The sequence below is a fragment of the Megascapheus bottae genome, chromosome 11 (assembly GCF_031878675.1).
Source record: "Megascapheus bottae isolate mThoBot1 chromosome 11, mThoBot2.hap1, whole genome shotgun sequence".
Lineage (NCBI taxonomy): Eukaryota > Metazoa > Chordata > Mammalia > Rodentia > Geomyidae > Megascapheus > Megascapheus bottae.
In genome coordinates, this window is record NC_143519.1 from 45,858,394 (window position 1) to 45,873,505 (window position 15,112).

Below are 15,112 nucleotides of genomic sequence, written 5' to 3' on the forward strand. Positions count from 1 at the left end.
AGGGCTCCAAAGCATCATCTTAACACTGAATATTATATTTTTAAAAAAGGTTCCTAAGAAACAAATTCATGGGCTGAAAATGTAATGCAAGTGGTAGAATGCATGCATGAAGCTCTAAAATACTTTCAATTTCCTTTTGACTCTCCTCTTTATCCTACTCCCACTCATACCAAGACTAGTGCAGATACAGCTGAAGAAACACTTACATTCAAGTGTCTGCCTGGCGAGTCCTGACACATGCCATATTACTTACTCCCAGCTCCTTCCCACACTCACTTTGTAGACTTCATGGACACTGCTTAGTCTGTCGAACTTGGAGTACATTGAATTCAGCATGTTTACTATCTGGATAGGTTCACAGGCAGCACAGATGTTGGTAAATGTTACTACATCACTGAAAAGGATCGTGCAGATTTCAAATTCTCCTGCAAAGGAAATAGTTGTCAATGATAGCCAAGGATGTAGAATAATATATCTGTGGATTTGGGATTTACATCCACATTTGCTCTCATATTCTTCTAACCTTCCTCCCCTTACGGCTGTTACTGGCATCTCAACTTCCTTCAATATTAGATATTCCTGACTTTCCTTCATCTCGTCTCATATTTTCCAGATGATTGTAACAATCATTCATAGGATCTACGATTGCCTTCACCCACAGAGCAGTAACTTCTGTGTCCTGTAGTTCCATGCTGCAACGTTTTCTTAAGCTCTCCCACAACTCCTCCACACTACATGGAGAATCCCCATCAGGCCTATACTTCTTTCTGTTCCATGTGGGGACAAACCATCATATGTTTCCCTAGTGGCAATCTCAGACTCCTTGCTGACTCCCATCTCTGACTTTCCTCACCTATTGAGAAGTGAGTCTGCTATCTCTCCCTGTACCACCTGAGCACAGGCCTTGACCTTCTCTCAGCCTGCCTTGCGCTGCTACAGTAGCTATAGCCCAGCACAAACTACACTTACAAAACTAAGTATTTGCATCATAAGAGAAACAAATGTCAGTGAATCCCCACTGTTTACAAAATAAAAGCTAGTTTCTTTTACTATAATAAGCCAGATTTATCACTATATCTCTTGAACCTTCCAATCCTTAGACATCACTTGTCCATGTCCCTGCATTCTAGACACAAGGACTGCCACCGCCTGAGAACTTCTTTTCAAGTTGTCCAATCTTTGCTCTTGCTATGACATCCTTCCAAAATGCTTTTCCCTTCTTTGCCTGATGGAATTCAATCTCAAAGCCTACCTAGAGTCACACTTTAATAGAGTATGTTCACAGCCTTATTCTACCCTGTCTCCTCTAATGATTCATTTTCCTGTGATTTGTGATTCCACATCTCTTGACAAGAGTATGGGTTAGAGAGAGCATGCATTGGGGAATTGGGACTTAGAGTGATTTGTTTCTACCTCACAAGTGGGAACCAATGTCAATACATATGTATAGAATGGGAAGCACCCGGGCCGGGAGTTTGGCCTAGTGGTTAAAGTGCTTGCCTAGCATGCACGAAGACCTGGGTTCGATTCCTTGGTACCACATACATAGAAAAAAAAGCCGGAAGTGGTGCTGAGGCTCAAGTGGTAGAGCTCTAGCCTTGAGAAAGTCCAAGGACAGTGCTCAGGCCCTGAGCTCAAGCCCAGGACTGGCAAAAAAAAAAAAAGAATGGGAAGCACCCCCCTTATAGAAATGTTGAAAAATAAATTAAATGGCATATGTGAAATATTTAACACAGTTCCCAGCATAATAATTGCTCTCTAATGCACATTAGCCTCCTTCTTTTGGTCACCCCTATGATTCTGTATCTGTCTGCCAAACCCACAAGGCTATGAGTTCCTTTGAGTCTCTCAGAGTTGGTATATCTTCTGACACTATTCATCAGGCATGTCTGTGGATAAATGCATCACGGGTAATAAGGAAGTGAGCTCAGTGTAAACACAATGTCCCTCTCTTCAGAAATAGTGCTTCCAGAATGTTCCTCGGAGGTCCTTCATGATTTAGTTAAGATGTGGGTGTGTCAATTCCAGTGACAAAGACCTGGTCCTTAGTCACTGAATCATAAGGCCAGTCCTAGAACACAGTTTCAATTCTTAGAGAACCTAAGGCATTCATGTGTCATCGATAAGTATTTTTATCTAATGTACATTTTACTCCTATATTATCTTGGTTATTCTTCATGTAGAGAAAAGGAACTGTGGTGATGCAGGTTTGGTACCACTTACAGCTGATGAAGCCAAAATTCAACTTCAGAACTTCCTGGTTCAAAGTTCATTTCCCCATCCATGAGGCCACAAGGTCCCTTGCTCAAAAGTCCCCCCAAAGAGAAGGGACATCTCACCTGCAGCAACCTTCTTGCCCTCCTTCAGCTGATTGGCCACATGCTCCGGCAGCATAGCATATAGCAACGTCTCTGTCTTCTTCTTTTCCACAGCCAGGTGCTTGGAGAGGACGCGCAGCTCCTCTTTCTTCCTCTCCAACTGGTTGGACAGCTCCATCTCGGCCAAACGCTGCTGGTTGAGGAGAATGAGGTCCCTGGTGGTGTCATGGGGGGCAATATCGGAGAGATGCATCTTGTGCTCCTCCAGCTCTTGCAGGCTGCGGAGCTTTGGAGAGCACAGGAACAGCATGCATTGCAGTGACTCCATCCAGATCATCTGGCCTTCACACCACCAAGAGAAATGCGACAAGAGGATGTGAGATTATGAGCCCATCAAGGAGGCCCCCATCCTCCATGCATATGCCTTCTAGTCACTGCACTGTCTGCTCTCCCATTGTGGTCAAGTGTCCTGTGAACTATCTCCTGCTCTGCCCTTCCCTCCCTCACAGCTCACCGTGTAGCTGCTCTTTTCATTTGAAGGAGACTCCGGATGCTCCCACAGGCATCTAGATCGTCAGCCCAACACTAGCTTTTAAGTTTTATCTTTTCCATTTTTGTTCGTGGTGGTGGTGGTCATGGGGCTTGAACTCAGGGCTTGGGCACTGTCCTTGAGCTTTTGTGCTCAAGGCTACCGCTCTACCACTTAAGCCACAGCTCTACTTCTGTTTTGTTGGGGTTTTTTGGGGGGGGTTGGTTAATTGGGCATAAGAGACTCAGGGACTTTCCTGCCCAGATTGGCTTTGAATTGCCACCCTCAGACCTCAGCCTCCTGAGTGGTTAAGATCACAGGTGTGAGCTACCAGCACTGACTTCAGTTTTCTTTATTTGGTCTCCTGAACTCTCACTTCCTGGGGCTTTCTCCCTGAAATATGTGTGCGCACACACACACACACACACACACACACACACACACACACACACACATATATATAATTACCCCATATATAATATATAATGTAACAAACATGGGGTAATCCTAGCTACTCAGGAGTCTGAGATCTGAGAATTGAAGTTCAAAACCAGCCTAGGCAGAACAGTTCATAGTGCTCTTATCTATAATAACCACCAAGTGCTAGAGTGCTAGCCTTGAGCAAAAAAGCCCAGGTACAATGCCTCGGCCCTTAGTTCAAGTTCTAATACCAGCATATACACACACACACACACACACACACACACACACACACACACTATTGTTTCTGCATTTGCTGAAACTTGGTCTTAATTCTTCTTCTATTTTAATATTACAAAATTACTATCTTACACTGTGCTAACAGTGAGTCTATATTTCCAGAGAAATCATGCTTCTCAGCTTTAACACATGTATTACCTTATTTACTTCAGTATATATTTATTTCAGAAAAGATAAAAAGAGAATAAAGAAAATTGCCTGAAATTACACCAAACATATTTGTATGACCAAAAGAGGGACAATCAGGTATCTTTGTGCAATCTGAAAATTTTGTTTTAAAATATGTAACAGCTAGGCTCCAACGACTCCTGCCTCTAAGCCCAACCACTCAGGATACTGCGATTTTTGGATCACCATTCCAAACCAGCTTGGGCAGAAAAGTCTGTGGGATTCTTATATATAATTAACCCCCAGAAAAAGCTAGAAGTGGAGACATGGCTTAAGTGGTAGAGCATATCTGTGAACAAAAAGACAGCACTAGCACATATGCACTAGATAGATAGATAGATAGATAGATAGATAGATAGATAGATATTCTCTTAAAAACCAAGGTAGATTTATATTTATTTTTTTCTAGCTGAATAGTTATTGTGTATTTTGCTTAAATAAAAAGTGGGTATAATATGGTACTTTTGTTAAAGATAGACAAAAATGCTTGTATTTAAGGTATGTATATATATATATATTATATATATAATATATATATCCACATTACCCTTTAGGATGATTGTGACATTTTATAGTTCCATTAAAAGTATTTTTTCATCACAATCTATCTGATATTTTCTATCTCCTCATAGCATTTTTCTCTTTTATTACTAATTCTTTTTTTCATATATTTTTTATTGTAATTAATAGAAAGGTTACATTATATTTGCCAGATAGGAGGTGCATTAATTCACATAATTTCTCATGTCTTGGTTCCAATTCTTTTATCACACTAGTACTTTGCCACTCCTGTTACTCAGGTTTATCATTTTGTACAGAAGGGATTAAGCAATGGTTAAGAATGACAGAAATCTCTGCCCTCCCTACAAGGGCAGGAAGTGAAGAGAAAGGAGGTATTACCTCGAAGTTTGAGTGTGGGCTGATGTCGCCATGCTTTTGGCATCATTTCTCTTCGTGTCTTCAGGACAAATTGGCTGTTGATAAACTTACAGATGCTGAAAATGTTGAAGGTAACTTGAGGATGAATGATTGAGAAATACTCATCTAGTTGGATCTTTTGGGTCTGGAGTCCCGGGACATACTTCTGAATATTCGTGCCAGCTTGCTTGATCCTCAGCTGTCCACAGAGCATATGTCAGACTGGAGAGCAGAAAGCACCCTCCACTATGATCCTCCCCTTATAAATATGAGCCAGGCTTTATGACTTACTAAGGAGAAAAGGCGTTGGGTAATGGAATAAATACCAGGGATTTTAGTGCAGAAACAAATCTGAAGCTGACATCTGAAAAGGAATACTATAATGTAAGAGTCCTCAGGAGTATATGCTTGGCTAGGAAGAAAGATGGGTCAAAGCTTTTAATAAGTTCAGTACCACTTTACTAGCTCTGGATACTCTATCTCGGCCTGTCAGTCTGTCCCTCTCTCTGTTTCTGTCTCTGTCTCTGTCTTTGTCCCTTTCTCTGTCTCCTCCTCTCTCTCTCTCTCTCTCTCTCTCTCTCTCTCTCTCTCTCTCTCTCTCTCTCTCTCTCTCTCTCTCTCTCTCTCTCTCTCTCTCTCTCTCTCTTTCTGCCTGTCATGAAAAAATCAACACATCCCATAGCTTTGGATCTGATACCTAAGCCTAGGTAAAGGAATCCATTAAGAAAGGAAAAAATATATGTCTTTTGCCTAATACTACTGGGTGTCAGTGGCTCATGCCTGCAATCCTACCTTCTCAGAAAGCTGAGATCTAAGAATCATAGTTCAAGTGGCCCCAGCAGAAAAGTCCATGAGACTCTTATCTTCAGTTAACTACTAAAAAGCTGGAAATGGCTCTGTGTCTCAAAGTGGTAGAGCACTAACCTCAAGTAAAAGGACAGTGCCTAGGCCCTGAGTTCAAGCTCCAGAACAGGCACACTAACAATGTTTTTTTTTTTAAAGTTGAATTCACACACAGTGAGAACGATAGAAGATATTTTAAAGAGAGGATCAGAAGGCTCAATAGTTATGTGTTTATGATCATATAAAATGATGGTCATCAAAATGAACTCCAAGAAGTGGGAACAGAGGTTTTTTATTTTACTTTTGAGGTCTTTTGGTTTTTGTTTTTCTGCTCTTTCTCTTTTGTTTTTTACTTCTGTACCTTTTTCTTGTATGTAAGTTTATCTGATTTGGAGAGGAAAGTGGAAACATAGAAACCCTGGAACAAAGGCTGAACTAATTCAGCAGTAATACTTTCTCGACACCATTGGAAACGAACTGTACAACTAGGTGGGAGGAGGATGAGGAGGGGAAAATCAGGGAGAAAATGGGGGAGGGGATGCCACTATTCAAAAAGAAATGTATTCTCACTATTTGACATGGGGATTTTTTTTTTACATTAATGGGAGTTCCTCTGTGGTCAGAAACAACCTAAAATGAGTAAATTTCATAGAATCTGGATCTGAAGTAGGTGAGTTGATATGTCTATTGATTATAATAAATATAACAGAAATTATAATGGCTCAAATCATTCTAACTGAATTGTTCATCAAAGCCATTTTGTTTATTTGCTCTTGAAATGAGTTAAAATCAACTCAGCTGACTGGTAGTTTATCCTGATAAATGAATATACGGATGAAACTTAAACACACATGCTTACAGCCCTCACAGAACATAGTACCTTTAAAAAGTTAGACATGAAGTATGGTGATATCAAGACAGCATAAGAATGTTAGGTGGTAATATTTAGAATTCCACTCAAAAATTGCTACTATGTTCTGATGTTTATTTTTGTTGTTGATGTTGCTGTTGCTGTTGTCTGTCCTAGGGCTTGAACTCAGGTCCTGGACACTGTCCCTGCTTTACTCAAGACTAGCACTCAATGAGAGTCTCACTGACTTAGGCCTTCAAAGCACAACTCACACCAATTCTCCTCAAATTCTTCAATGAAATTGAAACTGAAAGCTCTCTACCAAACTCATTATATGAAGCCAGTATAACCCTCATCCCAAAACCAGATAGGGACACATCAAAGAAAGAGTACCTCCCATGCTCCTGGATTGGAAGAATTAACATCATGAAAATGTCAATACTGCCAAAGGCTATCAATTCAATGCAAAACCCATCAAAATCTCAATGTCATTCTTTAGTGAAATAGAGGAAGCAATCCAAAAATTCATATGGAATAACAAGAGACCCCAAATAGTAAAGAATAGACCAATTTCTTTGATGAGTGTTGAAGCAAAACCCAACAAATTCCTGTCCAACCGACTTCAGCTTCTCATCAAAAAACTCATGCACCATGATCAGAAAGGATTCATCACAAGGATGCAAAGCTGGTTCAATATACACAAGTCAATATAATTCATCACATCATCAGGAGCAAAGACATGAACCACATGGTTATCTCAATTAATGCAGAAAAATCATCTGATAAAATCCAACACCCCTTTATGCCAAAAGCTCTGGAGAAACTAGGAATCAGTGGAACATTCCTCAGTATAATAAAGGCTGTATATACCAAACCTACTGCTAACATTATCCTTAATGGCTAAAGATTACAGCCATTCCCACTAAAATCAGGAATGAGACAAGAATGTCCACTCCCTTCCCTCCTCTTCAATATCGTATTAGAATTCCTAGCTAGAGCAATAAGGCAAGAAGCAAACATAAAGGGGATCCAAATAGAGAAAGAGGGAGTAAAATTGTCCCTCTTTGTAGATGACATGATTCTGTATGTGAAGAACCCTGTGGGCTCCACTCCCAAGTTACTTGGACTAATAGAAAACTTTAGTAAAGTAGCCGGATATAAAATTAACCCTCAAAAAATCAGTGGCTTTCCTGTATGTCAACAAAGAAGAGTGAGGCTGAAATCAGGAAAGCAACTCCTTTTGCAATAGCCTCAAAGAAAATTAAATACTTAGGAATTAGCCTAATCAAGTAAGTAAAGGACCTCTGTGATGAAAACTTTAAAAACCTGAAAAAGGAAATTAAAACAGGTCTAAGGAAGTAGAATAATTTCCCATGCTCCTGAATTGGAAGAATTAACATCGTGAAAATGGCAATACTGCCAAAGGCTTTCTACAAATTCAGTGCAGTACCCATTAAAATCCCAATGTCATTCTTTAATGAAATAGAGGACGCAATCCAAAAATTCATATGGAATAATAAGAGATCCCCAAATAGCAAAAACAATCCTTAGCAAAAAGAACAGTGCTGGGGGAATATTAATACCAAATTTCAGACTCTACTACAAAACTATAGTAATAAAAACAGATTGGTACTGGCACAAGAACAGGCCCGAAGACCAGTGGAATAGCACTGAAGATCCAGAAGTCAATCCACAGACCTATGGCCACCTAATCTTTAGTAAAGGAGCCGAATACTGGCTGGAAGAAAGACAACCTCTTCAACAAATGGTGCTGGCAGAAATGGCTAAACATATGTAGAAAACTAAAGTTGGGTCCTTATCTGTCTCCCTGCACCAGAATCAACTCTAAAAAGGACCTTGATATAAAAGTAGACACCCTGAAATTTTTACAGGAAGAAATAGGAGACATACTTAGGCTCCTTGGCACAAATCGAAACTTTCTTAATGAAGGCCCGAACACAACAAATCAAACTTTAGACAAATGGGACTGCATTAAGCTACAGAGCTTCTGTATGACAAAGTTAAATAGAAAGCCTACAGAGTAGGAGAAGATCTTCACTTGCTATGCATCAGACAAGGGTCTTATATCTAAAATATACCTACCACTCAAGAAATTAAATCCATCTAAAACAAATCTTCAGAGAAACAGCCATCCCATTAAAAGGTGGGCTAAAGACTTAAAGAGAGACTTCTCTGAAGAGGAAATAATGGTCAATAGACACATGAAGAAATGCTTGACATCTCTGGCCATAAAAGACATGCAAATCAAAACAACTTTGAGATTCCACCTCACTCCAGGTAGAATGGCCATTATCAAAAAAATCTAATAACAATAGATGCTGGTGGGGATGTGACCAGAAGAGATCGCTACTACACTGCTGGTGGGAGTTTAAGCTTGTTCAAACACTCTGGAAAGCAGTATGGAGGTTCCTCCAAAGACTAAACATAGAGCTCCCCTAAGACCCAGCAATCCCACTTCCAGGCATTTACCCAAATATCCAGAAACAAGGCCATACTAAACCTACTAGCACAACCATGTCCATTGCAGCATTATTTACCATAAGCTAAGATACAGAACAAACCCTAATCTTTAGTAAAGGAGCCACGAATACTGGCTGGAAGAAAGACAACCTCTTCAACAAATGGTGCTGGCAGAAATGGCTAAACATATGTAGAAAACTAAAGTTGGGTCCTTATCTGTCTCCCTGCACCAGAATCAACTCTAAAAGGACCTTGATGTAAAAGTAGACACCCTGAAATTTTTACAGGAAGAAATAGGATACATATTTAGGCTCCTTGGCACAAATCGAAACTTTCTTAATGAAGGCCCGAACACAACAAATCAGTAGATGACTGCATCAAGAAGATGTGATATATTTACACCATGGAATTTCATGCTGCCACTTGGAAAAAAATCATGTTCAGTGAAGTAAGCCAGACCCAAAGAAACAGAGGCTCTATAGTTTCCCTCATTTGTAGCAATTAGTATGCATCTAGGATTGTCCTAGCAGAGGTTTATAACAGCTCAAAAGCTATGTACATATGGCTGTATAGGCTGAGACTAAGCGAAATGAACTCCAGGCTATGGAAACAAGAGATTTATTTTTGTGATTGTTTTTCTTAATGTACTATGTGAAGCTATTTCTTTTCTCTTCTTTTCCCCTTATAGTTTATCTCATATTGTTACTGTATCTGAATGTGGTGCCTAGTATATTGTATATATATATTTGTTTGTTTGTTTGAAAAATGAAAGATAAGGGGAAAATAAGAAAGGTGGGAGGGTTGGGGGAAAGAAAGTAAGAGAAAAACTTGGGAAGGGGTATCAATGTTCAAGAAGTAATGTACCCACTACCTGATGAATGCAATTGTAACCTCTCTATACATCACCCTGACCAAAAAAAAAGAAAAACCACCTTCATATTTCAACCAAGAAAAGTCTCACTGACTTTCTTGCCCAGGCTGGCTTTGAACTATGATCCTCAGATCTCAACCTCCTAACTAGCTAGGATAACAGGTGTGAGCCACCAGACCCAGTATTCTGATGATTTTATAGAGTGAATTTTAGTACCATATTTGTTTGCTTTTTTCTGATGGCAAAATTTCCCCATGATTCATTCAAACCTCCCTCCTATATCTATCAGAAAGATCCTGCACATGGTTAGGGAGGATTCCATAACTTGAATGAAACAAAGTTCATGGTACTGTAAGGGTAAATCCAAGTCTCCCAAGCCCTGGAAGATTTCAGAGAAGTAAAAGTCCCCACCAACCCCATAAGAACAGAAGTCATGCCCTTTCTTGGGCTGATTCCCAGGTTTGAACTCTAGATGCTTACTGTTTCATCAAAGACAATGTGAAAAGGAAAAGCAGTGCAGAATGTCCTCTCTTCAACCCAGAGCCTCTCAGGATACATGGGCTGGAAGGAGTCCCTGAGGTGCCCTGGATGTAGAAAGGGAACATGGTAATGAGAGGCAAGTCTTGCTGTGGTCCTTGCCTAGAGCTGTGCTGGGACAGGCTTAGAATCTTAAGCATCTCAGCAGAAGTGCAATCCCGACTTTTTCACACAGGCTTTCTCAGCATCTCCAGATGGCCCCAGCAATTCTTCCAAATTAAAACAAACAGAAAACTTGCTACCAGGTTGAGAAGCCCTCCTGCCCCCTGCCAAGTTTCTGCCTGCCGCTAAAGAGTTTCTGGGCCAATTGAGTATGTCTTGCCATGAAAACAGAGTCAGCATTGAAATGGTGACAGGCAGACAATAAGCTAGCAGAGCAGAGCGTGTGTGCCCGGCCCAGCATCAGGGCCATTTGCCATGGAGCTTTTTAGACTGACAGTTTTGGGTGGCACATGAAAATTTAACCAACAGTCCTATTTGGCAGGGGGTAGAGATTGGAGGCAGGAGCCTTTTTGATATGAAAATCTCTTAGACAAAGGATGTCAATTGCATGTTTGACTCAGAATGAAGCGCTTTGAGCCCTGCAGAACTTCTCCCAGATGCATGTCATCTGACTCACAGGGCCACGGAGGAGACCCAGCTCCCTTCTCCCGGTGGACCAAAATCCTTATTCTAACTTGAGCATTAGGTCCTGGTTGTTAGAGCAGCTTATGGGTGCAGAAGGGCCCACGTTACCATCTTCATTTTGCAAATGATAAGATGGAGGACCTGATCTAAAGTCACCTAATTCTCAAGGAATAGAGCCAGAAATCTGCTTTTTTGGCTCTTGATCTACTACTGTCCTTTGCATTGCTGATACCCATAGTTATTATCCACAGATTTCCCATCCCCAGATGCACCCTAATTAAGAAGGCGTGAATCCAGAAGAGCTTTTGAAAACTGATTGTTCTCAGTAGTCATCAATGTCTTCAATTACTCACCAACTGGGACTCCACCCCTCTCTGCATTGGTTATAAAGCAAGATTCATCTCCATGTTACCCAGCACACAAAAGGTCCACTGGAAGGCATGATGGAGTCGGGAGTTGTTTTCATACCTGCCTTGAGACTTGAATTCAGGGTCTGGGTGTGGCTTCTGAGCTTTTATTTTGCACTAGGATTTTACTACTTGAGCCACAGCTCCACTTCAGCTTTTTTGGTAGTTACTTGGAGATAAAATGTCATACAGATTTTCCTGCCCAGGCTAGCTTCAAATCATCATCCTAAGATCTCAGCCTCCTTAGTACCTAGGATTATAGGTATGAGTCACCAGTGCCCAGCTATGACCAGTAAATCCAAGCTCTGATGAAATCAGGGATATCATAATCACACAGAGCTTCACCCTGTACATAGAGAAACTGTTTCCCCTACAAACTAGGCGATCTCTGCTCAGAGTCCAGGCTGGGAGAACATCCCACTTACCTTTTCCAAACATGACTATCCCTCTCACAATATCCCAGGGAGATTTCTTCCCAGGATATGCAGATACACTCAAATATTTCTCCTTCATCCTGTGGAAAGCTGCCTCAAGAGCCTGCAGGTGGCAGGGAGAGAAGCAGAGGGAGATGGTCACATGAGTGGAGACACACAAGCCCTGCCTGATTCCACAGAGTCCATCTTCATATGTGGAACAGGGTCCCTGGACAGATCTGTAGAGGATTTGTGCTTTCTTAAGGCATAGCAAACCCAGTACCTCTTGGTCTTGCTGGAAGTCCTCTTGATCTTGTAACATGTTTGGCTTTGCCATTCTTATCTGCCTGCAAGCCTTCTGCACAACCAGAAATACAACATGTTCTTTCTTCCCTGTCCTCTCTACCTCCTCATTCATGTCAAGGATATCCAAGGTCACATCAATGTCGAAGAAGTCCTTAGCCACAGCCTCAATGATACCTGCAGAGAAGAACATCTATTTGTGAAGAATGGCAGAAGCCAGTACTTCAGGGGAGGGAAGTGGAGGAAGTTATGCAACTTCTGATAAATGTTTTAGGGTTCATGTACAAGCTCTATCTTAAGATAGGGACCCTATGACAGACCAAAGAAGTAAAAATATGCAGAGATGGAATGTAACCCCACTTTTTTCTTTTCTTGTGAGTCATGGGACTTGAACTCTGGACCTGGGCACTGTTCCTGAGCTCTTCAGCTAAGGTTACCTCCCTACCCCTTGAGCCACAGCCCCACTTCCTGTCTTCCAGTGATTAACTGGAGATAAGAGTCCCTCGTTCTTTAGTGTTCAGGCTGGCTTTGAACCTTGATCCTCAAATCTCAGCCTCCTGAGTTGCTAGGGTTATAGGTGCAAGCCACCACACCCAGCTGTAACCCCACTGTTCTTATTTTTGCTTCAATGCTACTGATTTGTTTTTAGGGAGGTGTTTGACTCACTAAACAAACTCTGGAAATAATACAGGCAAAATTCAATTTTCTAAGAATTTATGATCATATTTTCAAGTGTTCCTCTCATATTCATGATAGTACTTTTTATAATAGTGAAAGATTAATATCAGCTATAAACATAACTACAGGAGACTAGTTCAGATACAAAAATCATTCACTCATATGATGTGGGTTTAAGGGCTGGAAATGTAGGTCAATGGTAGAGTGCATATTCACTATTCACGAAGCTCACTCACACAAACATCGCACATCACAACCAAATTAAAAAAACCTCAGCTTAAATGTGGTTTTGAGGACTATGTACAAGCATGAAAGCATGTTTTCTCTAGAATGTTAAAAACAAAAAAGGAATGATGCAAAATACTTATAGAATTATAATGCTATAAACACCTGCATGCTTGAAAATGTTTAAAATAAACATGATTTTTCCCCCCCAAAAATTTTGGCAACTTCTTTTCAAAGCTCAAGTGCTTTGGGAAGACAACAGGAGTCACCTCCCTCCCCACCACCAGCTGTGGCCATCCTGGAGAATTCCTGGTGACTCCTTCCTCACTCAGAGACTTCAGATATCCAGCACTAATGGGGTTATTATTAACATTAATATTATTACTACTAGTCCTGGGGCTTGAACTCAGGACCTGTGCACTGTCCTTGGGCTTTCTCCAGGCTAATGTTCTACCACTTGAGCCACAGGTCCACTTTCAGCTTTTTCTGTGTATGTGGTACCAAGGAATCGAGCTCAGGGCTTTGTGCGTGGTAGGCAAGCACTCTACCACTAGGCCAAACTCCTGCCCCTGATGGAGTTAATTTTTACCTGGTACTATATGGCACAGACCACTTCTATCGGAGTAGTAATGGAGGAGCATTTTCCCGTCTGCTCCTCTCTCCACACGAAATGATGGCGCATTCATCTCCTAATTGAAAGACACAGGGAATACAAACTGTTTTATGACTTTAAATCCTCATGAAATAATCTATAATAATATTTGATGATAGTGCATGGGCTGTATTCCCCCAAGTTGGTCCTGTCACAGAACACCCACCATTATCTCTCTCAACTGTTCCTAATCCCCAAACAATTCCACATGGCAAGTATTATTTCCAGTTTAGAGAAGAGAAACTGAGGTGCGGTGAAGTTAAAGCTAGATTAGTGGCAAAGACAATGTTTATCCACCCCTGCGTCCAAACCAGCCTTCGTATCATGCCATACCACTTTGTCTACCCATACTGAAAGGAATGCCTGGCTAGAAGTTGCCAGAAAGTCTTGATGAATGAATCTCTGCTAGGCTTGGTCTCCAACCAAGTCACAATGGGTGTCTCCAAACACAGAAAGATCGAAGGTTCAGAGGGATTTCCTAATGGAATGAGTTGATACATGTACAAAGAACTTTCCTTTCTCCAGAAATGAATGTTGGCATTCAAGAAAGCCCCATCTCATGACTGGTGAGATATTCCTTAGGATAGAAGGTCTGAAAAATTTGCTGGGGAATTCTTTGAGAGAAGCGATCTTCTCCTCCTTCTTAATCAGCAGGCAGTAAGTGTCATGAACACACAGCATTTAGTCTGAGGGGATAAAGAGGCTGGAGAGGTGGGTTGCAGTCTCCTCTCATGCAGGGCAGCTGATGAAAATAGTTCCTTAGTTTTCAAATGTTTCTATTTCCAAAAGCATATACATAGGTAATATATTGTTATATATTTGTGTTCTTATCTTGACGAGATCTACTATTAATGGAATAAAAGTGTGTATCAATGTTTATAAATTACTCAGCATAACACCTGACTCACAATTAGCAATCACTGAAAGTTGGCTAAAAAAGTAACAGTAATAAAGACAAATTTGGAGTCAGGATGGATGTATTAAGGGAAATCATCTCCATTTTTACTTAATTTTGCCTACAAAGACAATCTGTCTTTAATAGACAGATTTTGTCTTTTAGAAAGCATTATGTAGCTATCTGGCATGGCGACTTGTACTTTATCCCAATTTGTACATCTTAACATTTAAACATTTTATTTACCTTGTCATATGCAAAACATGCTCATGTATTCGTAGAGAGAGTCTATTCAATTTCGTTTTGGCAAATGACTATGTTTTGGTGATTAGTGAAGGGGTAGTGGAATTGGGTATAAAAATAGTTGGCTTAGTACCGAGAACCTTAATTTCTTTTACTTTTATTCAGGAGGTGTAGAAATGCCATTAGAAAGATCTTATATATAACTGATATTGATACTGGTTTCTATTTAATGAATAAATAAAATATAGTTCTTTCTCTAAAATAGTGACACACTAGATTAGACAAATTCAAATGAGAGAAGAGATATTAAAATATTATAGAAGGGCCAGGAGTTTAGCCTAGTGGTAGTGCGCTAGCCTAGCAAGCATGAAGACCCAGATTTGATTCCTTGGTACCACATACATAGAAAAAAAGCCGGAACTGGTACTAAGGCT

General features: G+C 40.6%; 1 protein-coding gene across 2 annotated transcripts in view; it reads right to left on the reverse strand.

Moving 5' to 3' along the window:
* LOC150057006 (putative guanylate cyclase soluble subunit beta-2) overlaps positions 1–15,112 on the reverse strand; it is a 47,155-nt gene that overhangs the window by 17,527 nt on the left and 14,516 nt on the right. For both annotated transcript variants that reach the window (XM_090342192.1, XM_090342191.1), the window contains exons 4-10: positions 13,478–13,577; positions 11,966–12,162; positions 11,695–11,806; positions 10,179–10,282; positions 4,636–4,852; positions 2,340–2,660; positions 277–425 (exon numbers count right to left, since the gene is read on the reverse strand). In XM_090342192.1, coding sequence (XP_090198318.1) covers positions 277–425; positions 2,340–2,660; positions 4,636–4,852; positions 10,179–10,282; positions 11,695–11,806; positions 11,966–12,162; positions 13,478–13,577 — 1,200 coding nt within the window. The remainder of the gene's footprint in view (positions 1–276; positions 426–2,339; positions 2,661–4,635; positions 4,853–10,178; positions 10,283–11,694; positions 11,807–11,965; positions 12,163–13,477; positions 13,578–15,112) is intronic.